The 26,971-nt window shown below is 31.5% G+C and overlaps 3 protein-coding genes across 3 annotated transcripts; all 3 read right to left on the minus strand.

Moving 5' to 3' along the window:
* Positions 1-5,754: 5,754 nt before the first annotated feature.
* LOC145018395 (uncharacterized) lies at positions 5,755-7,315 on the minus strand. The gene is made up of 2 exons (XM_078976286.1): positions 6,630-7,315; positions 5,755-6,150 (listed from the first exon to the last, which is right to left on the minus strand). Exons 1-2 carry the CDS (start codon positions 7,079-7,081, stop codon positions 5,895-5,897), a joined length of 708 nt encoding a protein of 235 aa, XP_078832412.1. The 5' UTR covers positions 7,082-7,315; the 3' UTR covers positions 5,755-5,894.
* A 6,948-nt stretch (positions 7,316-14,263) lies between these two features.
* On the minus strand, positions 14,264-15,025 carry LOC145016063 (uncharacterized). The gene is made up of 3 exons (XM_078974492.1): positions 14,924-15,025; positions 14,520-14,846; positions 14,264-14,448 (listed from the first exon to the last, which is right to left on the minus strand). The coding sequence occupies exons 1-3, from the start codon at positions 14,973-14,975 to the stop codon at positions 14,264-14,266; spliced, it is 564 nt and encodes a 187-aa protein (XP_078830618.1). The 5' UTR covers positions 14,976-15,025.
* A 4,457-nt stretch (positions 15,026-19,482) lies between these two features.
* On the minus strand, positions 19,483-20,725 carry LOC145014234 (uncharacterized). The gene is made up of 3 exons (XM_078972611.1): positions 20,388-20,725; positions 20,095-20,137; positions 19,483-19,831 (listed from the first exon to the last, which is right to left on the minus strand). The coding sequence occupies exons 1-3, from the start codon at positions 20,655-20,657 to the stop codon at positions 19,689-19,691; spliced, it is 456 nt and encodes a 151-aa protein (XP_078828737.1). The 5' UTR covers positions 20,658-20,725; the 3' UTR covers positions 19,483-19,688.
* Between the last annotated feature and the right edge of the window lie 6,246 nt (positions 20,726-26,971).

The raw sequence follows: 26,971 nt of genomic DNA on the forward strand, positions 1-26,971 counted from the left end.
GTGTTATAGGTACCAAAGGGTTGCATCTAAAGGTTGTATGGCATGGCATTGGAGTTTATGGCCCAAGGACCACTCCTTGTGGAGTTTACGGCCCAAGGTCATTTCCCCATGATTTTATGGTCGTAAACTCATAGTACTAAGTGTCATTTGGTGTTTTGAGGTCTTACAAGTCATGATTGAGCATCCATTGATCAAGTCCAAGCCTTAGGAAGCATTAGGGGCACAATATCACTTCATGATAGAGTTTACGGCCTAAGGACCATTTCCTTATGTGTTTACGGCCGTAAAATCTTATGGGGACATGGTTTCTTTGTTGTTTAAGGTCCTAAACACTTCAAGGAAGGATCCAGACTAGCATCCATGGCTTAGGAAGGGACTAAGGGTTTACGGCCCAAGAACATCCCTTGGCCGTAAACACCTTTGATCTTATGTTTCTTGGTGTTTTCCAAGTGTAAACAAGTTCATATCAAGCATACAGTAAGCTAGGATAAGTGTACTTCCAAGATAGAAGCTTGATTGGGTATTTAAGGTCCAAGAACACTAGTGTGTGTTCTTGGTGTTTTTAAGAACACTTGAAGATCTAAGTAAAAATCAATAATGAATGGATGAAATGATGTATAACAACTAGATGTTGGGTTATAACAACAAATCAAGTTAAGAAACACTTACGTTTTCGGAAGATCGGGTGAAAAGTGGGATGATACTTGAGAGAGAATGGTAAGTGTTCTTGAGTTTGGAAGTTGGGAAATGAAAGAAATAGGGAGTAAACTCATGCCTAAGGTATGTGTTTGCGGCCTAAAGATATTTCACAGCCCAACCCCTCCTTGTTTGGCCGTGAACACCTTACCAAGGTGTTGATTGTTCCATTGCTACCCCAACATTCTAGAAATTACTTCCTTTTATCCGTTCGTTTCATGAATAATTAATAAAATACTCAAACGGACTTTAAACGGGCTAAAAAATAGCAGAAAAGTATTTAACTTTTAATTGATGTGCTTGACCTTAGGGTTTGCACGAATGAAAATTTCGGGTTGTTACATTCACCCCGTGAAAATCCGGCGCACCACTCCTTCTGAAGTCCTTGAAGGACAGTGTGCACGTACTCGCCTAGCCAGACACTAAATCACTCCTAAATGCCCGGAGGCGATCCTCCATCAGCTCAATGATCCCCTCCTTGATCGACCCGAAGATGATCGGGGTCGCCTCAAGGATGCCTCTCGTAATCTCAGATGCGATGAACTCGTGTATCCCATCATCAACCTGCTCGGATCCAACGCCCAAGCCCGATCCCGATCCTGACCCAGATCCTGAGCCTCCTGCTCCATGTCGTGTGGTCACCATACTGAAAATAAACACATAAATGTTAGGAACAAAACATTCCCCGAGAGGTCTCACACATTACCCAAGATTCCTGGTTCCATCTCGGCCCTCCTTGACTCGAGTACGGATCCTCTGCTTTCAGTAGTACGAGCCCATACTACCTTCCACATCTATTCGTACTTTCCTCAAGGATTGCTTCGAATTCACCAAGTCCCTTAACCAATATCCCTTTCCAACTATGCTGATCCTAGGCTTTCCTAGGGCACTCTCCGACCTACTATCCGCCATCAGCTGCACCAGGAGTCCTTACCATCCTCCCCTAACTAGCTTGCAGATACTGTTAGATATCATCTCACTAGTTAGTTGAAGTTAGCCAGGACCCTTATAGCACAAAGCAAGCAACATTCGTGCATCGAGTAACCATATCAAGCATTACCTAACCAGGCCATCCTATTGCTGACTAGGTAGTCCTAGCATGAAGCTTATACAACATGCATATAAGGCATCCTTCCTAAATCCTCAGCCCTAATCTAGCATGCAATTCTTAGGGTCATATATCATATAACATAACATAACAAGTATGGGTATCTTGGGGAAAACTTACTTGAGCTCGGCCAGTCGCCCGCATCACACACATTGTTGTTTCTCAAACTCTTTTTCTTAGGTTTAGAAAACCATTTCTTTAGAAAAAAATCCTTTAGCCCCACGGTTTGAGTCCAGACACCCCCGAGGGTGTGTCCGAATCCCTTTGCAGCATCATGTTCATCATCAGGGTTCCTTCTTTAATATGACGTTCTTAATTTTTATTAATTGTATTCGATTTTTTGATTCTCATTAGTGTTGTAGTTGACTGTGATCTTTGAATGCATTAATAACTTTATTATAAATGTTAGTATTAGTTTTTCAATCTTTTACTTTTGTCTTTTAACATTGCATTTGATGCTGCACTCTACATGTTTCATAAAATGTCCATGGGAAAAACACAATGACTTTTGATTAAGTGTATATATGTATGTGTGTCTTCATTAAAATTTTCTAAGATTGTTTGGATTGCACGGTAGTTGATGATTGAAAACTACAATTTACCCTTCAGTGTTTTTAGTTATCAATATTATATTGTTATTAGTTTGACACATTTATCCATAATTCTTGGTTTTTAAAAGATTTAGTTAATAACAATGTATTTTGCCTTTAATCTATAATATTTTGAATTACAATTTCTAAATTTCTTTTGAGTAGTTGTAACTGTGTTCAGTGGATACAAAGTGCATTATAATTTCTATTTTGTTTTTAACATATTTAGTTAACATTAATGTGTATATGTGGTTTTTTATTTAAAAAGCCAAAATTCTTATTTCAATATTTTTTTCCTAATATGTTCCTGTCTTTGAAATGTCATATCTTGTAGGGATGAGCATAGGCGGGTACCCGCCATGAACCGGAACCGAAACCGGAACCGGCGGTTCCTAGAAAGTTAGAATTGGAACCGGAACCGCTCTAGGCAGTTCTTAAATGTTTGGAACCAGTCCCGGAACCGGCGGTTCCGGTTCTGGGAGCGGATAACCCGGTCGCATAAATTTTGTTAACTTTTTTCGACAAAACCGCAATTTAGTTCGATCCAAATCAAATCAATTTGGACCAAAGACGGACAAAATCAGACCAATATATTCTAAACCGCTCTAAGTAACACACATTTATACGAAATATATATATATATATATATATATATATATATATATATATATATATATATATATATATATATATATATATATATATATATATAAACCGGTTCCGGCGGGTATCCAGCAGGTAGCGACGGTTCCGAAAAAACGAGGACTGGAACCGGAACCGCTTAAGGCGGTTCCATAACTTTAGGAACCAAAACCAGCAGTTCCGAGGCGGTTCCGGTTCCAAAAGCGAGTACTCGATTCCGATGCTCATCCCTAATTTCTCGATCATGGAAAACCCTATGACTGTATTTGAATAAATGAAATACCGGTCAATATTGGTTTAAATTAAGTAATCTTATCATTGAATGAACGTTTAATTAGAATGTTTATGCTTATATAACAATATAATTAAATAATATTTTTAAATAATTGAATAACGTATAATAATGATAAGTGGAAAATAATTAATTCACAAATACCAAATATTATCATACGACAAAATGAATGAGAAAATGACATGTAAAAAATAATTCGTATTTATTATGATATATTCTTTTATGCTGCTTTAACTTTTTTATTTTATTGTGTCGAATTTTTATAACTTTAAATGTATTTTTTATATGTTCCCCCGTATTTAAAATTTTATATTTTGATGAGTTACGCGTTTTCTTTATCAAATTTAAATTTTCTAAAATTGGATTCCAATCGTAACCTACCAATTTAATCGTCATTAATTTATTTATAATTTCACCCAATTTAAATTTGTATTTTCCTTATATAAAATTTTTAATGATCCTGATTTTTTCCCTCCAAAAATATTTCAAGCATTTATTTCTTACACGTTTCTTTATCAAATTTAAATTTATATTTTCCTTATATCCATAAAAAAATATTTTGATAACTTACGTGTTTCCTTTATCAAATTTAAACTTTTCAAAACCGGATTTAATCGTAAGCTACCAATTTAATTATCATTAATTTCATCCATAACTTTTCCCAATTTAAATTTGTATTTCTCATATATAATTTTTTTAATGATCACGATTTTTCCCTCCAAAAATGTTTCAAGCATTTATTTTTAGATAATATTGTCTAATTATAATTATTACTCTCCTCATATAAAATAATAAAATTTACCTATATATATATATATATATATATATATATATATATATATATATATATATATATATATATATATATATGGAAAAGTGAATATACTCTTAAGGGTATATAAGCTTAAGTACCCAAACTCATTATAATACGTCATTTTGTTTAATATATTTATTATAATGTTCTTAAACTTCAACCCTTGACTTGATTTACTTTCAAATGAAATTTCATTATTATCTTCCTCTTACATCATATCTTTTTGCCGAACACTTACTAGGCTATATATATTATAGTTGAAAATGAAAATTATGTAAGAGAAATATAAATGTGAAATTGATAAAAATCTTGAAAGTAAATCAAGTTAGAAGTTGAATTATAAGAACATTGGACAATTACAATGTATATATATGATACAAAACGATGTAGTATAGTGAGTTTGGGTACTTAAGCTTATATACCCTTAAGGGTATATTCATTTTTCCCATATATATATATATATATATATATATATATATATATATATATATATATATATATATATAGCATTAACACTAAAACAAAGTGATTATTTTTTTTTATTAAACATGCCAATCTACTTTGTTTTATCTTTATATAGTAACAATAGAATTTATAAATTTTCACAACAAATATACATATTTCGAATTTTATCATAGTATTATACCTTACAAAATACAATTCCCTCCAAAATAATATTTGTCATGTAATTTCATCCATAATTTCACTCAATCTAAATTTTTATTCTCCTTATATAAATTTTTTTAGTGATACTGATTTTTTGCCTCCAAAATATTTCAAACATTTATTTCTTAGATAATTTGTCCACATTATAATTATTACTTTCATCATAATAAATAATAAAATTTACCAATATGTTATATATTAATATTTAAATTTTATAAGCAACAGTAACACTAAAATAAAGTTATGTATTCAAGTGATGATTCATCTTCTTAAAAAAAATCTAATCGTTCTATCTTTAATGTTTTACCTATCGGCCTTTCGTCAAATTATAATAATGTAATTATTTATGATTTTGAAGGTACTCATATATGATGAAAAATATCATTCAACTATTAAAATAAAAAGTGTTGTCTATAAAAATGTCCTTCAACGATTATAGATATTTATTGATTTCAATGTATCTTCTACAAATTTCAATAATATAAAAAACCATAATTTTTTTTAATAATTATTATGCAATATATATATATATATATATATATATATATATATATATATATATATATATATATATATATATATATATATATATATATATATATATATATATATATATATATAAAAGTTTTGTATGTAATAGGTACCAATTGCATTACTAGGGTGGCTTTTACAAATTTTTATGATACTTGGGAAAATTAGTTTCCAGCTAGCATGTTAAAATGGTGTTTGAAAATGCTTATGTTAACTGATAAAACATTTTTTTTAATTATTAGCTTATAATGGTATGATGTTTTTTTAAATGTTTAGATTAGATATCAAAACATTATAAATACTTTTTAGTATTTGGCAAAATAACAGAACATTAAAAAAAAGTTCGTAAAGATGTGGCTAAAAACTCATTTTTTAACTATATATTATATATTATTTGTATAAATCACGTCAGCGTCTCATCCTCACATCGCCTAATAAAACCACAATCCAAACATCATTTTTTAACGATTAGAAAACTTCAAAGAAAGCAACGCAACGCAATTCCCTCTGATCAACTACTACACAATTATTCTGGGTTGATCCAAGAAGCTGAATTCAATGCAACACGTTGAAGTGAAAGAGCCAGGAGATTACAAAGCCGAAAGTCATGCAACCTAGCATCACATTCACAATCCTTCGTCCATACATAGAAGTAGAACTTCCATTTTCAGCATCAACGACTGAGGCTAATGATTCGGGAGGCTGAACTTCATCCTCACCATTGTTCCCTACCTGCACTATCGCCTCATAATCAACATTCTGCACCAAGGCACCAACATTGTGCACTATAGACCCACAGATTTCGCATTTCCTGAATCATATATATTTAAACGTAAGTCTATGTCAGATTGAAAGATGAAGAAAAGCCGCATTTAGACTTCATTTTGTAACAGTTTTTGTCTCAAATTTTACTTCGCCAAAAAATTGGTTTTGACCATTTGTGGTCAAACGGTTTATTTAATTTCAAGATTTTTGAGTTAGACGTATATACTAAAATAATGTCCAAAGAAAATCTTGAAATCAAATGCAAAATATGATGAAAAACATTGAAGATTTAACCGGAAAACTCAAAGTTCAGTCATGTGCTTGTACGGCACAATCTTAACTGCAGAGGTAGTTGTACCGTACAAGTCTTAATAGCAAATCAATAACACATATGATAGAATCTCGAAGAGCCCATGCTTTAGCCACATGCACACATGAATCAGACACCATAAAATTCCTGAAAGAACACAACAGAAAAACACTGAATTTACTAAGAAAGGAAGATAGAAAGATCTGAAAGCTCACAAGTCTTGTTTGATCAGAAACCATGTCAGTGCACATTTTTTGTGAGCAGTAGCCAGATCGCCTTTGCAATCACACCCCAATTCCAAAGCCTCGCCGTTATCCTCCCCCATCTCTTCATCATCGCCACCTTCGAACTTCAGATGACAAATTCGGCATTGTTTTCCATCATTTTCAGAGAAAACCAATTCACCACTCTCCAAATCAACTTCTTCTGAAATGGGTATACTAGGGGTGTGATTGTACGAATGGATTCCGCAAGAGTACCCCACGGTGAATGACAGGCTGCTAATGTAGTCGTTGAAGGAAGCTTCGTTTGTAATTTCAATTGGGATGCGACACCGGCGGTTGGAGCGACGACCTCTACGACGGCGATCCCAACCAACACCAGCAAAACTACCTTCAACGCCGGTGCCGGTTATCTCCATGCCAGACAAACTACCTATAGTTGGCATTTTCTCGATACGGATTTTGTACTCGGAAACAGCTTTTTCTCTCAATAAGGCGTGCCTGTGTGGCTGTGTGTAAATTTATAATTTTACATGGTGGGGTTGAAAATGGTGTCAGGTTCTTATCAGTGTTTAGAAATGCAAAGAACTCTTGTAGTTTAGTAGAAAAGGAAAGAAGAGATGTGGGCCCGAAATCTAACTTTTTGTTTTTATATTATTATTTATTATTTAAAATTAAATTTAATTTTTTCAATTTGTTCACGTCTAACAACTATCTTTTTTTTATATATATTTAAATAACAAACTTTTTGAAATTGTGATCGGCTGTAGCAGGTTATATCCGGTCATAATTGTCATATATAAACATAGTTACCAAGATGTAAACAAACCGAAAATGTAATAGTAAATTACATGAATGGTCCCTATGGTTTGGGTAATTTATATGTTTGGTCATTAATTTATTGTACGATTGTTTCTGTCTTACCTCAAAAGACTATTGTGCGATTTTTAATTTTTTTTTTAATTAATTTTTTTAAAATTTTTTTCTTATTTATGTATTTGTTTTTTATATATGTTAATAAAATTAATAGACCCAACATATATGTATCTCTTTACCTTAAACCTGAAACCACATTTGAGAAATTTAAGTTGGGCTCCACCAGTCACCATCCTATCTCTCATCCTACTCAACTTCTATTTCTTTTCCATCTTTAGTGGCATCAACGTCTTCACAATCCCTTCTTTTTTCGGTACTTCGAAAAGGGGTTATGGTGTTGGTTCGTCGGAACTGAATGATCGAAAAAAGGGATGATGGAGACGTCGATGTCACTAAAGATGGAAATAGAATAGAAGTTGAGGAGGATGAGAGATGGGGCGGTGAATGGTGAGACCCAGATTAAATTTTTCAAATATGGTTTCAGGTTTAGGGTGAGGAGATATAGATATGTGGGGTCTATTAATTTTTTTAAATATATAAAAAAAATAAATACATAAATAAGAAGATAAATTAAAAATAACACGATAGTCTTTTGAGGCAAGATAGTGACCAAATACACAATAAAAATAAACAGTAGGGATCATCCGAGTTAAAAAATAAGTTAGGGACCAAACACACAAATTACCCAAACCATAGAGACCATTTGTATAATTTGCTCTTATATTTTCGGTTTGTTCACATCTGGATAACTATTTTTTTTTTGTACACATCTAGGTAACAAACTTTTTGGAAGTATTCAAATATGACTATTATGACTGGATTTAACATGCTACAGCCGGTCATAATTGTCATATGTGAACACTTTTAAAAAGTTTGTTACCTGGATATGTATTATAAAAATAAAAATAATAAAATAAATAAATAAGATATTTACACAAATCTAAACAAAACGAAAAATTAATTGCCTTAATAACTCATTTTCCCTTTATTATTATTATTTTGACTTTTCTCTTGAAATTTTGATTTCACATTTTTCTAAGGAAAAACTTTAAACATTTTTTGTTAACTATTAAAAAAAAGGACAAATTAGAAAAGGTAATAGACTTCGTCTTTTTTATGGTAGTTAACCTTCCTTCCAAAAAAAAAACTAATAGAATTTAAAAACTTTATATCTAATATAATAAAGTTTCTAATTGTTTTTATTTATTTCATTTAAAGTCATATATCTACCACTCCAATAAATATGATAAGATTTCATGTTAGTATCATCTTATCGTCACATAATCATCATATGTATTTGGTATACCTATAATCGCACATCATTTTTTGGATATAATAATAATAATAATAACAATGAAAAGTTTCTCATTGCTTGATCAAAGCTAAAATGCATGCAAAACTTTCTCATTAGTTGTAGTACGATGGCTATACAACAACCATCATAATGCACATGGAGTGGTGTGCACGATAGTTGTAGGCTTGCATGGTGGCCATGAAAGGGTAGTGGATATGTATAGAGATGGTCTAAGATATCTACATTTCAATTTTATTATTTTAACGGATTATTGCTCTGGAAAAAAAAAATCATCAATCACCCAAACGGAAAAGACGATAAGTTCTTTTGTTAAATGTTTTCAATTAGCTTATTACTTATAAGAATTGACAAAAAATGATTTAAGTTAAATAATTATTTTTAATCATGTTAATTTAATAATTTAAATATATTAAATTTCTTTATTTATTTAGTTTTCAAATCAAGTATTCAACTTCCAATATGATAGATCTAATTTATCGATTATATATGGAGCTAAACTAAAAAAAAAATCCAAATATTTATAAAAATAAGTTATTTTTTATAAATATAATATAACTATAAAATGTAGATTAAAATATCATATATCCAAATACCATTTTTATATAACTAGAAAATGTCTCTTTTTTTTAGGGGATGTAGATCGGAAGTCTACTTATATCTGTTTTGTCGTAGGTATAATCTATACATTTTCTATTAGGCAGAGACCATTTTTCTAATATTTTTAAACACATGGACCAAAGAGTAAACTATTTAATCAAATTGAACATTTTTGTAAAATAAAATGTGTAATGATATTTTCTGTAAGTTACAGTGTGAGATTTTGTAATTTATTTTCTATACATTGACTAAACATCCCAACAAAAGTATTATAATCAAAGTCTAAATCAAAAAAAAAATGCACAAAAGCATTTTCTATAATAAAAAAAACACACCGACATCTTTTGTAGTTCTACAGGGACATCTTTTGTAATTTATCTAGGGACATCTTTTGTAATTTACTCTTTTACATAGGACCAAATCGGCCAACATACAAAACTAATGTTTGGAAAGTCAAAACTAAAAAATAAGTTATTATTGTGACCAAAGTTTAAAACTCAAACGTGAAAAAAAACATACATGGATATTTTCTATAAATTACAATGACAATTTCAATAATTTATTTTGTACACATTGATCAAATCTGTTACCAAATAGCTTCTAACCCAACGTTATCAGATATTGCTTTTGTTATTTGAGGTTGAGGATTCAAGTAATGCCGTTGACATATGCGTAATTAATCAGTAGTTTATAAGTAATTTGGATTTTTGTTAAAAAAAATCAATATATGAAACTGTTGTAGCCAAAGCAAAAACCAAACAATATACTATTCATAGATCAATTGTTTTTTACTATATATAATAGTAATCGAATATTATCCAAAATCAATAGTTTATAACTTAATTAATATTAATGACAATTAAAAAAGCAAAAATTATATTTAACAAATATTTACATACAATTAAAAATTTAGCTACTTATAAGTACTTGGAAAGGTGAACTAAAAATAACTAAACTAATAGTTTTAAATCAATTAATTTTAATAATACTTAAAATTAACATTAAATAAACATTTACATTGTTTTATTCACGCACAACCTATAGGATTAGGGAATTGAGATTATGTAGTTCAAGATAAATATTTTTCTTGAAACATGGGAATTTAAATTATTTTATGGTGAATTACAATAATATAATTTGAGATAACGGTAACGTTTCATAAACGTATTTCTCATCATATGTTTTAAGATAAAGACAATGTTTTATATTGATTTTTTAATTAGTAAACGAATCATTATTTAATATTTAATGAGTATAACTTATAACTTAGTTATTTTATCATCATATTTTTATTTTGTGAAATATGTTGATGCAATCCTAACCAATTATTTTAGAGATAAAAAAAATATTTTTAAAATACAAAATAAATCTTTTTTTTGAAATTTTTTAAATATTATTTTCGTTATTTATGGTATCCAACAAAATTTAATGTTTTTTTTCAAAGTATATGTGACATATTCTAAATGAATATTATTCAAATTGAAATTTTATAATGTTAAATATTTTACTAAAATATTAAACTATAAATATTCAAAAGTTCTAATGGAATATTAGAATATACTAACAAATCTAACAATTCTAGTAGAATATTAATATATTTTAATTTAATATATCTATCAATTTTAGTAGAATACTAGAATATATTCTAACATTCTAAAAATTCGATTTGATTATTTACAATGTAATATTTTATTAGAATATTTCACATATATTTAAAAAATCGATAATTATATATATATATATATATATATATATATATATATATATAAGAATTTTTGAAATTTTCCTTTTAATTTTCATTTTACAATTTTTATTTTTATTTTTTTTTTATCTCCAAGTTGAATAGTTAGGATCAGGTCCTCATATATCACAAAATTTGTATGGCTACGAATGAACCTTTTTTCTTCTTTCTCTCTCTCTTTGACTATATATACACACACACACACACACACACTAACCGTTTGCCCGCGCAAAGCGGCGGCGGTGAATAGTTTCTTTCAAGCAATTACTTCCATTCGGAGACATGTTATATTTCTAAGAACACTTGCACCATTATCGATCGGTTTCACAAAAATAAAAAGTGCAATACCAAAACCAAAAAATATTGTGGTGGTGGATTCCATAGAGGTAAAAGAGATGAAGATTTGAATTAGTCTCCAGTCAACTATATTTTATGCAAAAAAAAAATTAGGGAACTCCAATTTGAATGATCTTTTAAATTTCAAACGATTTGTCGAAAAGAAGTGTTTCAGATTTTGAATGCATCAGATACCAGAGAAGAGATATTTTAGGAGTACAAGTTTGGTCATTTGTAAGATATATATTATAATATTATTATATTAATAGTTTAGGAGTACAAGTTTGGTCATTTGTAAGATATTTTAGGAGTACAAAATTGATGAAAATACTAATTTAATCCCTTAAAATAAGGAAAATACTAATTTAAATGTGTTTTTAATAATTGTATCCCTAGCATTATCATTTGTAAGATATATATTATAATATTATTATATTAATAGTTGGTTGTACTTTAAGCTTAAAGACTTGAATGTCTTAAAAAATTATTATTATTATATTGATTATATTTATAGAAATTGTAAGATTTCTTTTATAAGGTAGTATATATATATATATATATATATATATATATATATATATATATATATATATATATTCAAATGTTTCTCACATATCTTATGTGCTAGAATTCACCAATAAAAATTTAGTAAAAATTAAATTATTATTTAATTAAATAAAGATAGATATTAAATGATTTCCATAATTATATGTATATTAAATGATATCTATAATCATAATTTCTTTTTTAAGGAAACTAATTAAATTCGTCATTAATAACAACAATCATATTTTCTCATAATGAATTTGCATATAAGTTTTCATGTGTCGATTTATATTTTGTTTCGTGACCCACTCAATCAATATACAAAAAAGATGTTTGGAACATGGAGAACGAGAGTGTATTTTAATAGAATGAGAGTTTATTCTAGAAGCATGAGAGTATATTCTAACAGAATGAGAGTGTATTCTAGCAGAATATACTTTCGTTCTTCGTATTCCATTCAATTTTATTGTATATTAAATGAGTATTTCCGTAAATAAAACACGAACCATAAAAGAAAATGTAGATGCAAATTCATTTTCAAATAATGTTATTGTTGACATTAATGACAAATTTAATCAGTTTCCATAAAAAGACAATTATAATTATAGATATCGTTTAATATACATACAATTATATAAATCATTTAATATCTATCTTTATTGAATTAAACAGTTATTTAATTTTACTAAATTCATATTGGTGTATTCTAACACACAATAAATATAAGAAACATATATATATATATATATATATATATATATATATATATATATATATATATATATATATATATATATATATATATATATATATATATAAAACATAAAGCTTCACATACTTTGTAACACTTTCATACGATAAACATTTATAAATAAAATTAAAGGAGCCAACCATACTTACTTGCTAGTATTAACCATGACAAAGTTTTGTAAGCTATAAGTCTCTTACACATAATATAACAAACCATTTCATTTTAGTAAGTAATGCTTATAAAAAAACTTAATTCTATTAGGCTAGTCGGTATTAGTATCGACACGGTGGAGAAGGTTGAGGAGGGCACTTCCTCCACGTTGTGGCCATTCCAGTTAACCTCTCCCCATCTAAACATTGCGTTAAATGGTGTGAAGATGGCAACGTGAAGAAATGCATGATGAAGGAATAATGCTATGATGGATGTATAACTTTTAATGCAAAAGGTTCAACTTCACATAAAAATTAACGTGGTGTGGTGGGTATTTTGCTAGTAATTATAGAATGGAATGGAGATGACATAAAATGTGATATGTCAAACAAGATGACATGAAATGTATGACTCATACTCATTAGCTTTACCACCATATGAAATTCAATTACAATCTCTTTATAAGTCATCTAATATGCTTAGAATGACTATCATAGTACATTTAGTTAATTTTATTTTTTGTTTAAAAACTATAGAATGAATGTTTTGGCAAATTGTGGATGTTAGGGTAATCTATGTATATTTTGACACACGAGTTCAACTCAAAACCCATGGGTAAGAAATTTTCAGTTATTGTATGTTCATCACATAAGTTGATGTTTTTTTACTAGGATTGGTAGGATCATAAAATATAATTATCGATAATATGAACAATAAGATTCTACATATGTAAATAAACATTAATGTGAATCATACTATAATTAATACCATATATACCCGAGGTCGGTGGTTAAATCTTATTTGTCATGTTGTCATATGGTGTCATGTTAAATACTTTTTTAAATCACAAGCTGACATAAAATATTTGTTTTTTCATATATAACTTCATAAGCTGCCGCAATAGATGACTAATAATATATTCTCTATGGCAAACAAAAAAGTTATAAGTTCAAATAATATATTGTAACAACAAATAGTGAGATCACGTTATATACGTTTTCATATGGAACGCATGTCCTTTTGTACTATCTCTTATTGGTTCTATTAAAAGGTAGTTCAAAGACCCATCAAAACACAACCAAAATGAAAAAAGAGGTCAATGTGGTTCGATATTGCAAGATTGTTGCCCAAAACCCGACCCTCTTAATAATATGAAAAACATTATATATTTACAAAATAATAATAAGAAGAAGAAGAACTTCAAAAAGCATGTAATTTATATAATCAAATATCTATATATGAAAGTTTTTGTTTGTACATACTATACAACCATTTCGTAAGCCAAAAGAAATTCATGACACAAATCAACAACACATTCATATGGAAGTAGGAGCATATGCCGCAGAATCAAATTTTTCATCAGAGGATGGAGCTTCTGCCATTGAAATCAAACCATCTACGCCAGAAACGGGACCCGAGGCTGCTCCAGAACTTAGAAGTTGACTCATTGCACGACGAGGCATCTTCCTATGAACTTCACACAGGTTTTCGAGAAACACACCTGTAAATTAAGATCAATTAAGAAGCTAATTCCTTGAGAAAAGTTTATGTAAAGAGAATTCAAAGACTTACCTTCTCCAATGGCCAAGTTGTGATATAGATCAACAATGTTGGCGCAATTATCATAGCATGAACGTGAGCAAAGTCTGGCAATGAAACGAGGCTCAAGGAGGGAGTCAGAAGAGATTCCTACAGATTTCCTGTCAACTCCACATGCATTCGTGCACTCATCACTCTCGATCCAGTTGTTCATGTTCTTGACAACGATCTCTGAAGTCTTGCACTGGTATTCCATGTTTTCTTTGTGATTTATGTAATTCTCTAATATGCATCGTTTTCCTGAAGAAGCAATAGAGAAGGTGCACAATCCAACAGGTAATTCCTCGCAGATGATTTCACCTAATGAAAAGAAGATTCCATTAAGAAACGATTTGGAAATGATTGTCAGAAATAAATTACGATGATAGTGGTTGTACCTAGAGCTCCCTGGAGAAGGAGTGACGATAAAAAGAAGAGAATGAACGCCATTTAATTTATCTTTTCTTCTTATTTTTCCTTCGAAGAAAGTATTGAAAGTGTATGTGTTTGAATGACTTGATGAGTTATTGGAGGCTATAATATATATACATGTACACGTTGCAAAAAGATAAAGGAGTCTTCTTGAGCTGATTTAGTGGTAAAAGAAATCCAACGTACAATGGTTGATCCTTTTCATATTTACATATGCATTCACACCGTAAATTAACGAGTAAAAAGACAGTGGAGACTTCTTTAAAGTTGTTTCGTAAATTGTTCTATTAAAGAGGTTAAATTATTATGTAATATAGTTTTCTAATGATTCTTTGTATATTCATTATTTATAAAATTTTAAAAATGAAAAAAAAATACTTGTTGCTCAACCCCGGAATTTTGATAATATTTATCCAATCCAATCTATTTTGTCACCTCTAGCTCAACGGTATCCAATGTTGTTGTTCCTCATTGAGGTTGAGGTTCAAGTCACGTACGTCGTAGACATAGGTGGATTTAAGGAGTAGTTTAGGAGTAGGTTACATTTATCGTTTCAAAAAAAAGTATAATGCATATGTTTTCACTTCTTTTTCGTGTTTATAACTTACTAATATATGTTAAACTAATTTCAACTTGTTAATATGATTAAAAGAAATACAATGATTATCTATTTAGATTATTTCAGTAGCATGCATTTTTTATAACGTCTAACACAAGCACCCATTATTTTACTATTAAATCTATATTTTTTCGTATCATGTGATACTTGAACCCCCAACTTGTCGTTGTGATACTTGAACCCTCAACTTGTGGCTAAGATACACATATCTATCAACTCTCGATACCAGTAGGCTATAAACTATTTGATTCAATAATATGCTCTTAACATTGTCATCAATAATTTTAGATGATTGGAATTTACATGATTACCAAGTGGGATTTTAAGTTATGCTCGGAGGTGCATCGCACATAACACAACTAGTTTGATTCCAAACATGAATACATGATCACGAATCTGAGTCAAGGGGAACGACAAAAAACCTAAATGGGTTTTCAAACTACGAGTATAGTGGAAAAGTTGGACAAGAGTGGAAAAATCTAAATTGATATTGAGTTTAGATTTATGTCCTTTGAAATCAAATTGTGGAGTTAGCTCGTTAATCAAGAATAATTAAATCTTATCAAAAATGTTTCCGGGTAACCATAAAGTGTCATTCGTGATCACAACTGGTATATCATTTTTAATAAATAAAAGTTTTTTTTGCCACATGTCAATCTCTAATAAGTTTTGACACTTATCATTTTGTGATATTTTTTAAATAAATAATATTTACATGTCAATTTATGGTTTTATTCAACTTTTAAAATTAAAAAACCAGATAATCTTATACTTATATATGTAAAGTATCAAATGTAATAAATATTATAATTAATTGCAATTAATATTATTCTTCATTTCTTATTTCAAAATTTTATTTTAAAAAATACTTATTATTTATATTTTAATATTTTATTTTTTTTAATCAACACGTATAACCTACGGATTTTACACCAAGTACATATGATATCCCAGTTTTTCTACTGGTGCATATGAGCTTGCAAACCCTACAAAGTAGTGTTGGGCTTGGCAATGATGTCCATCGTATAATACTTTGCTCTCTAACTGTGATTCATTTTGTTACCAAAGCCATATCTTCTGAGCATCCACAATTCATTGGTCTTTATAAAGTTTAATGGATTGTTGCATCATTCATCGACTTTACTTTTTAACAACCACAACCCATTAAACAAATATTCAATCATAATTACCATTTAATTTTCTCTATTGAATCCTTATTGAAAAGTTGAATGATCATTCAACTCCACTTCATGTCATCACCCACACTCCATTAAGCACACATTCAATCCTAGCCATCGTCTTATTCAACTCTTATACAACTTGCATTGTAGATGCCCTCACACATTGTAAAATATAACTTGTAATCATTTGTTACTCTTAGTCAAAAAAAAAAATCGTAGGTTGTGCATCGATATAGTATTTCTCTCATTTGATTGGCTGACCATATTCCATTTCATCAATGAATTGTAATAATATTCAACTTATTATCTTCTAAATCATTCATATCAAAGCAATCCTTTTTATCATGTAGACCATCCTTTTCAACCTTATTTGCACAATGATCACCTTCATCTCCCGGCATTTGGGAGTCGCATAATAGGTTCATAAAGTTATCAGTGGTGATATTGTTCATTGATTCCTTTAACTCCCTCTCTAGTTCACAATCTAATAAACATCACTATCATGGTCACTCTCGTTATATGAAGGGTCAATGCTCACTCTCACAACTAATATTCCATCTCTTTGAACAAGATCCCATATTTACGCCCTCTATATGTAACAATCTTATGGTTCAAGACATAAACACCATGCAATGTGTGTAAGAATCGACATGCATTAACATTCTAAAACATAAATTAGAAGGAAAGCATTAAGATTCCAAAAAGGAGTTATAATTAATACTGATTATGCACATTCAATCGTACGTTGAATACATTCCGTGGTTCCTTTGAAACCCTTCCTTTTTTGGAATTTGTCTATTTACACATTCAATGTCTTAAAAGATGGTTCAATTGGATCAAATTTTGGGGCAATTCGAGTGTTTGTAATTGGGCCGGCCGGATTTGTTGCCCTTTTAATATCTTGTAATGTTGTCTTATGTTTTGCTTGCTCGGCCTTGTTTGTTTGATTGATTTTATAAATTCGCCGTTTCCAAAAAAGATGGTTCGAGTTCTATGTCATTTAGTGAGATTTTGTATAAGCCAAGAAAATCAGTTAAACTTAAACCTAGGGTTATAAGTGATAACAATTAATTTGAAAAACATATCTTAAGAATTTACGATTTAATTAAAAAAGAGTAGCAATGGTTATACTACAGACTAAACCCTAAACCAAACTACAATGTTTTTTTTTAGTCTAAACCAAACTACAATGTTTTTTTGCAACTTGTCACGTATAAATGAAGATATGAATAAATGAAATTTGGAAGCAGCTGACTTGTTATTCATATTTGTTGGAAGATGTATAAGAAAAAGTTAGATTTTTGGACATTTCAAATGAATTTAATTCTTGTTAAAGAAAACATAACTGCGTTCACGTATATTGCAATTTTGTAGTTTTCATAAACATCCTTAACAGAATTCTGCATTCCAACTTTAGAAAGAGACATTTAGGGACACTTGTCATCTCAAATTTCAACACCCCCTCTTCTTGTCAATAAAAGTCAAATAAGCAGTTCACAATATGCTGATCAAGGTCCTAAACAACGTATGCACCCCTCTTTTAATCTTAAATATGTTATTTTATATTTTCATGCCCATGTAAATGACTAAATTCTCCTCTTCAATTGTATATATAAAGAGAAACCCCACAACATCAAATATAAAATTTCAAAGTCACCACCAATCTTTGTCTGCGCTTAACAAAACAAAGACAACACATTTTCTTAGTTCATTCCCCGCACCAAAAATGAAATTGGTCCTATTCCTTGTTTTCACTCTCTTCCTACAAGGAGCTTTTGGTAATTTCACCTCTATTTTACTTGTCATTTTTCCAGTTTATATATATAAAACAAAAAAATTAATAATTTTTACTTGTATAGGTGAAATTATATGTGAGGAATTACCAGTGGGAATGTGTTCTTTCTCTATTTCATCTTCTGGGAAGCGTTGTGTCTTAGAGAATTACGAGTCCAACAATGGTGGAATTGATTTCCAGTGTAAGACATCTGAGATTGTTGTGAAAGGGATGTGGGAATTAATTGAGAGCGATGATTGCACAAATGCATGTGGGGTTGATAGAAAAACAATTGGAATATCTTCAGATTCCCTCCTTGACCTTAAGTTGACTACCAAGATTTGCTCCACCGAATGTCTCCAAAATTGCCCCAACATTGTTGATCTTTACTATAACTTGGCATTAGGTGAAGGTAATAACTAACAAACATTTCCTCTATTAAACAAATGCGATAATTTGACTTTATTTTGTCAATCAAGACAACAATATAATAAGTGAAAGAAAAACAATGATTTGTAATTTGTTATATACGATTCTTTAAATTTTCAGGAGTTTATTTGCCGGAATTATGCAAAGTACAAAGGACAATGGCACGACGTGTGATGATGTCACAAGTTTTAAGCTCTGGAGAAGCTTCATCTCCATCCACGTACTCAGCTGCCAATGGTCCAATCTCCAGTGAATCATCAGGTTTTTATCATGCTGAAGCTCCCATGTAATTAGATCGAGAGAAGAAAAATAGTTTGTTTATTAATTATGTGACAAAAATATACGTGTACTCTTGTGTATGAGATGAGTTTTTTTTTTTTTTATGTTGTTTGTATCTATCAGTATTATTGTGAGACATTTTCGTAAATTTATCATTAAATTGGCAGTTTATGATAAGTAGCAACAAACATCACAACTAGCATAGAGCATATGACTTAAAGCAGATAGATAAAAACGTTTCAATGCCATCAAAAGCAAAGCTTGAGACTTTGATAAATACCAAATGTAGGAACATGAAAAAGAGGTTTAACATGCAACCTCATTGCTAGCAAAAGATTAAAGATAAAAAATAAGATTTTTCAAGAAAAGGAAACATCAATTGCATCTAAGCTTGTGTGATTTCTCTAAGAAAATGATCCTCTAAGTTGGCATAATAGGGTAACTAATAATCATGTGGCTTGATTTTGAACTTGTGTTTCTGATTGAGATTGTGGTGTGATGATTTGTTGAGTTTTATTTGAGTTAGGAATGTACTTCCAACAGCGCTTGTGAACACCACTAATTTTCTTTGGAGCATCAGCAGCTGCTATACCTGCATATCACCAATGTTTGACATCAGTTATAATCAAATTGGTCATTTATGTTTACCTAATTTCACTAAAATAGGAGAAAGTTAAACTAATTGATATCATCAAGCATGTCATAATCCTTCTGTTTGAGTATTGAATTCAAATGTGAAGAACATGTATTGCATCCCATCATTATCCTTAACTTTTTCACATTCATCAAACCATCAAAACCAAAAACGAACTGGGAAAAAATGTAACAGTTACCGAAAGAGAATTCAGAACTCACCGTCTTTGTGAACAATTCCCCAAGCCTTCCCATGCCTACCATCCTGAAAAAACAACAAATTTACAAACAGTTAGCAGAATTTTCAGTGAAAATAGAATAACATTTGAAATGCAAGATAAATTATATCGATTCTGCACAAGTGGAAGTGGAGCTCATTGTTTGGAAGTAACTAACGAAACAAAACCCTCTCAAAAAAGAAACGCCCGATGCATCACAACATACCAATAAACCTAAAAATAGACACGATTTGAATCTGTTAGCGAGAGATAAGCGGAGAGAGGGGGGAGACAGACCTTGTAGAGATTGATCTTGGTGATCTGATAGGCGACGCCAGACCAGTGCGTCTTAGCCATTTGATAACCGATTCCCCAATTAGGAAGAAACTGGGCCACCTCAAACAAGTTCTTCTTCTTCTTTCTTTTCGATTTTGAAACTGATGTGCTAGGGTTTGAAGCAGAAGGCGATGCAGAAGCAGGCGAAGATGTGCTCAAGGTTCTTCTGGTTATGTTAAAAGACAACTGCTTCCATGAACTACCAATCGAAGCGATTGATCTGCTCGCCATGTTCAGGTGCTGGTTGCGGCCCCTTCGTTCTTCCTGTTCGGCGATTTCCCTTTTGATACCTTCATTCTCAATTGTTTGTTATATCCCTTGAAGTTTCTGCTAGTCGCATATTATGCCTACAACTTTTAACACTTTTAGTCATTTGGATCCCAAATATTATCCTTGCTTATTTAAGTCCCTTAAGTTTCTGCTACTTGCATATTATACCTACAACTTTAACACTTTTAGTAATTTGGATCCCAAATATTATCTTTGCTTATTTAAGTCCCTCAAGTTTACTGTTTTGGACGAGCATCATCATAATATCTATTGAATTTCACAATAGATATTATGTAAAATTTAATGTTAGTCAACCCGACTGAAATTTAATCCAATGATCTATTGAGAAACCGAAAAAATTACAATTGTCTATTGAATACAAATTAAAGAAAAATGAAAACAAACATGGTTTTTTAAAACGTAGAATTGAATTAAAAACTAACAAGGAACTAAAAAAGATATTACAAAGACCAAATAGTAGTAATTGGGTTTTGCAACCAAGCTACCCAATTAATGATAAGCTTAGAGCTCCTATGAGAAATCCATAAAAAAAAATATATATATAAAAAAAAAAAAAAAAAAATTGTGTTAAAATGTAATCAGATATAAGAACGTTTGAAGGCTTAACATCGCCGAACATCTAGGTGTTCATTTGCTTCTACAATTATTGTCATCCTTTTTTCCATTTAATTCAAGTGAGTTTTTGTTCACCAATTTGACCACTCACATAGAATTGATTTATGAGAGATTCCAACTTATTAATTATTTTTGTCAAAACACAAAAAATAGATAGATAAGTATAAGTGTTATTAGTTTAGATATAACAAATTTAATGAATTACTCCTAAAATATCACATCAAACTAGTGCTAGTTGATACAAATTACTTTAGAAAATAATGACTAAAGTCAAATTCATTTGGGCATTCTCCTGATTCAAAAAAAATCAACTGGATCAAGTATGAGTTGTCAATTAAAACATATATGGATAGAACCTACAACAGGGGTTCGAAAAACAAGTAGTTTTTGTTGGGTTGTTATCCTTTTTTAGGCTCATTGGGATTCTTGTTATTGGAATATCGAGTTATCTTGGTAGAAATTTGATATCTTTATTTCCGTCTCAGGAAATAGTTTTTTTTTCCATAAGGAATTGTGATGTATTTCTACTGAATTGTGGGTCTTTTATTAGGCTGATAAAAGTGAGTACATTATAACCCTCACCAATGAAGTGTTATAGGTGCTAAACACCACCCCCATCAAAATGCTACTAGCCTCGCTAAGGAAGGCTCGCTATGGCCTTAATGACAGGGGAGAGGAGAGAGAAACATGAATAATGTGTTCCAATTTGGTTGATCCAAGTTTATACTTTTTTTTTAATTTTTTTTTAAAAAAAACCCATTAAACTCACAAACTATCACTCTTTACTTTTTTACACTTTGAATGCTAACACACTTCCTAACCTATGTGACTTCAAAAAATATGATGTGGCATACAAAAATATGATGTGGTAACATGCTAAGCATGTCATCACTCCCTTTACCCTTAGCTCATATTTATGGTGCGCAATTTCGTGGAATGTAGGTAGTGGTTATGATCGATTTGATAGAAAAGACGGAATGGTGTGTATCTTTTGATGGGGATTTCCTGGAAAACAATCGTCGGGTCTTCCTCTGATTTCTTATAAAAGATATTAAATCTTTCAGAATAGAAGTGAAATAAGGTATTTATGCTCGTCGTTTCCTTTATATGGATATTAGAGTCCGGGAGCCATTCCATTGACTCAGACTGATGAGAATTTTATTCCATGGAAAATGGAACAAAAAGTTGCTGAATTTACCTATTTTTTGCGTGTACCCATTGAAGTATTTTAAGAAATGAGTCGGACAGAATGCTTTTTCAGCTGGAGAGCACAAACGGAAGAATGCTTTTTTTCAATAACGTAACTTAGTTGAGGTTTCTTCAGAACATTGACTCGATTCAAAGCAAACATATATAAAACAAGTATTAAAATAAATAAATAAATAAAACTGTTTTTGGGATCTTTTAGATGTATCAAAATATTCATAACTAAATTTATTAAAAAAATAAAAACAAATCGAAATATCTCATAATCAAGCATTTAGAAATTAAAAAAAAAAATACATATTGTTAACTTGTTGGATTTGAGACTTTAGAGATTATATCTTATAATTTTTTCGAAGTTTCTTTTATACTTTTTTTGCCCCTTATTCGAATCTCTTATAATGAAAATTAGCAAGTTTATGTTGTTTTTTACCACTCATTTTTCATAATATTCTTCAGAAATTTCCCTCAATTATTCTATCTCTGACTACGTGAAACATCCCAAAAATATAGTCCAAAATTTGCGTTTTAAATCATTAAAGAAAAACTCATAACTCGTAAAATAACATAATAAAATCACATGTTGTGTATCTCAAACATCATATCAAAATATTGTATCAAATTCATGTATCAAAATATCAGAGTCTAAAATATCCCAGATTGAAAATTGTGGTGTGTGCCATGCAGTCATCCCAAGCTTTTCCCCTGACTAGCTGAAGTACCTGAAAACAAAAATGAAAACTGTAAGCACGAATCTTAGTGAGTCTCCCCAAACTACCAAATATCATACACATAAACTCATACTGCAAACATTGGGCCTAGCCCACTACCTCGGGCCCCGACTGACATCGAGCCCCGCTCGGTATATATATTTGTTTCTACTAGGCCCCGTCTGTCTCTGGGCCCCGCCCGCTATACACATACAAACATATAATCATAATCAAGCTAGTACATAACAAGCAAACACAATACCCTACTCTGTTACTAATGAGATATGGAACCCCGTCCACACTCAGCTAGTGATGAGATGCGGACCCCTGCCCACACTCATCTCTCTACCAGGCACATACAAGTATCACAAAGACAATAAGTATAAGTATACACGCATTCTGTGACATCCCCAATTTTACGGTCAGAAAAGACCGATTTGTTTATGCTTTGTTTTATAAATCAGAGTATTTGTTTAAAGAAAACGGTTGCGGAATTTGTTCCCAAAACAAGATATGATAAAAACTTATCAAAACATTTCTCAAAGAGAATTTATTTTCATTAAATAATAAAACCTCAGGATTTAATGTTCCGATACAAACACATAAGAATAAATAGAACATACATTTATTTACTTTAGTGATTTACATCTCCTTTAATCTCTCAGTGCAAAGCAGCTTCGTATTGATACCTGTGATACAATTAAACTGAGTGGGTCAGGCTTGGGAGCCTGGTGAGCATATAGGGTTTCAATCCACAATAATATAATTATTATATTTAATTATCAAACAATCAACCCAATTACTCATCCCCATTATCTTCCTTACTCTTAAAGGTCTACCCTAAGAATCATCTATTCGTTCACTCCGTATTAGGCACTAAGACAATAGCTGCCAGGGTTCTTTATTAGGCACTAAGACAATAGCTGCTAAGGCTCCTTCATAGAGCACTAATTCCATAGTTGCTATGGTTCATTCATCGGGTACTAAATCTATAGCTACCAGTGTAGGTACTAAGTCCATAGCTATCATCGTCTATCTAACAGTACTAAATCCATATCTACCAGCGTTCATCTATACGGTACTAAATCCATAGCTACCAAGGTTTATCTATACAGTACTAAATCCATAGCTACCAGTGTTCGTCTATACGGTACTAAATCCATAGCTACCAATGTTTATCTATACAGTACTAAATCCATAGCTACCAGCGTTCGTCTATACGGTACTAAATCCATAGCAACCAAGGTTTATCTATACAATACTAAATCCATAGCTACCAACATTCGTCTATACGGTACTAAATCCATAGCTACCAAGGTTTATCTATACAGTACTAAATCCATAGCTACCAGCATTCGTCTATACGGTACTAAATCCATAGGTACCAAGGTTTATCTATACAATACTAAATCCATAGCTACCAGCGTTCGTCTATACGGTACTAAATCCATAGCTACCAAAGTTTATCTATACAATACTAAATCCATTGCTACCAGCGTTCGTCTATATGGTACTAAATCCATAGCTACCACAGTTTAACTCATTTAAAACATATATAAAACATCCATTCCATGCTTATCTCAAATAAACAACAATATATAAACACATAACACATATTTCGTAGCAAATACTTAATATTTATGTGTTAGGAGAAAGTGACCACACACTCACACTCAACATATACTTAATACATTCAAACAATACTTGTATTAAAATCGTGTTTATGAAAGGGACTATACACCCACGCATATAAACAACTTTATATTATACACATAGCACGTATTTCATAGCAAATACTTAATATTTATGTGTTAGAAGAAAATGACCACACACTTACACATATAAACAACAATATACTTAATACATTCAAACAATACTTGTATTATTATCGACTTTATGAAAGGGACTATACACTCACCTGATCAGAAGATGATTGGATAGCACTACGCCTTGTAGAAGTAGTATTCTTCGGTGAAACCGGGATCACTTCACACACCTAGTTTCTCGCGGGCAGAGCTTCGACTCAGAAACTCTTTTCTTCTCGAGATCTTCGGGCTTCGGGACTTGCTTCGGGTCTCGGGGTTGATACCGGGACTTCGGGGGGTTAAAATAGGGCTTACAGGGTGTATCGGGAGTGGGAGAGAAGGGATGGATCAACCATAGTCGGCTGGCCCTTCAAATCTATTTATAGGGCAAATTTGGCCCTTGCCACGTCGTGGGCTTGATCGTCACTGCATGCGTCATCCCAAGTTGCATATCGGGGACTCCCGGAGCTGTCAGGAGATTTGCCACGTCGTGGCACTGCTTGCCACGTCGCGGTCTCTGACACAGCTTTGGGGTTCGCGCCCCGAACTTCAGAAATTCATAACTTTCGCATATGAACTCCGTTTTCGACGTTCTTTATATCGACGCGAAGGTGAGATTATGATCTACAATTCTCGTTCAGACTCCATTGGCTAATTTTGAGTTTATTTTTAATATATTATAAGTATATTACTTATATATTATCTATAGTAGGCCGGGATAGGAAAACTTCGTTCGAAATTCATAACTCCTTCATCTGAACTCCGTTTTCATCTGTCTTTTTATCGTTCGACTACTATCGAATAAATCTTCAACTCTTGTTTAGATCACTAAGGATAGATATCTATCTACCTTAAATTCACTATTTACGTCGCGCTAGGTCATGTCGGTTCTGTCGCGAAACTTCGATAGGTCATAAGTTCTTCATTATAACTCGGATTTTGGCGTTCTTTATATGCACGGAAACCTTGTGGCATATACTAAAACTTGGTTAATATTAATCCTTCTAAATAATCTTCTATCAAAAAGTCATTTTTGATGCTTATCGTCTCTAATTTAATTATCCCGAATCTACAGGCGTTACACATTCCTTCATCAGGTACCACCCGACATCGAACCATAGTTCGAAAACATACATATAAACCTTCCTCGGGCCCCGCCTGGCATCGGACCGTAATCCGGAAGCATATAAACTACATCGGGCTAACCCCGACATCATATCTAAATCTGGTATAGACTAACATACATAAACATGTCGACATTGGTGCCTTCAACCCATTTCTACTGGAGAACACTCACCTCATACGCTGATTGCAAAATCCCGCAAATAAACCCCTTGCTGCTAGCTGGCAGATCCCCGACCTGTTGATCACCCAACTCACTGAGCTATCAGTACCAAAAGAACACTTAGTCCCAAAATGCCCTCACAAGTCAACCAAGGTCAACCTTAGTCAAGGTCAAAATCAATGGCCAAAGTCAACGCTCTGAGTTGACTCAAAACGCCGAGTTGCTCTATCAACTCGTCGATTTCTAAAACTAAGAATCCTAAAATTGCGATCCAACTCGTCGAGTCAATCCCTGACTCGTCGAGTCCCCTGGCTACTTATGGTAGCGATTTATCGAATCAACTTGTCGAGTCATTCCTCTGACTCGTCGAGTTCTACCGAGAACAGAATCGGGACAACTCACTTCAACTCGTCGAGTCCCTCCCTTGACTCGCCGAGTCCCTCAGTCTGGTTGGACCATCTTAACAGATTAAGCCCCTACACTTCAGTTCTAAGTCTCAATATTCGTCCACAAACTGGAATGACCTCTTAACGGTAAAGTTTCCAACTTTATCCACTCCCAATCTTTCTTAATGGGTTTAGCTCAAACCCTAGCTCCTTAAAACTTAATTCTTTGTCCAAAACCCTTATTACTCCT

This window comes from Lactuca saligna, chromosome 9 (assembly GCF_052625555.1).
Source record: "Lactuca saligna cultivar CGN05327 chromosome 9, ASM5262555v1, whole genome shotgun sequence".
Taxonomy (NCBI): Eukaryota; Viridiplantae; Streptophyta; class Magnoliopsida; order Asterales; family Asteraceae; genus Lactuca; species Lactuca saligna.

Excerpts from the sequence above, each read along its gene's own strand:
- LOC145016063 (XM_078974492.1), bottom strand. The coding sequence starts at position 14,975 with ATGGCGTTCATTCTCTTCTTTTTATCGTCACTCCTTCTCCAGGGAGCT. Across the intron at positions 14,847-14,923 it reads CCTTCTCCAGGGAGCTCTAG|GTGAAATCATCTGCGAGGAA; the intron begins GTACAACCACTA and ends TCTTTTCATTAG. Across the intron at positions 14,449-14,519 it reads CAACTTGGCCATTGGAGAAG|GTGTGTTTCTCGAAAACCTG; the intron begins GTAAGTCTTTGA and ends CTTAATTTACAG.
- LOC145014234 (XM_078972611.1), bottom strand. The coding sequence starts at position 20,657 with ATGGCGAGCAGATCAATCGCTTCGATTGGTAGTTCATGGAAGCAGTTG. Across the intron at positions 20,138-20,387 it reads CCAAGATCAATCTCTACAAG|GATGGTAGGCATGGGAAGGC; the intron begins GTCTGTCTCCCC and ends TTGTTTTTTCAG. Across the intron at positions 19,832-20,094 it reads GGGAATTGTTCACAAAGACG|GTATAGCAGCTGCTGATGCT; the intron begins GTGAGTTCTGAA and ends GGTGATATGCAG.
- LOC145018395 (XM_078976286.1), bottom strand. The coding sequence starts at position 7,081 with ATGCCAACTATAGGTAGTTTGTCTGGCATGGAGATAACCGGCACCGGC. Across the intron at positions 6,151-6,629 it reads TTTCTGATCAAACAAGACTT|GAAATGCGAAATCTGTGGGT; the intron begins GTGAGCTTTCAG and ends TATATGATTCAG.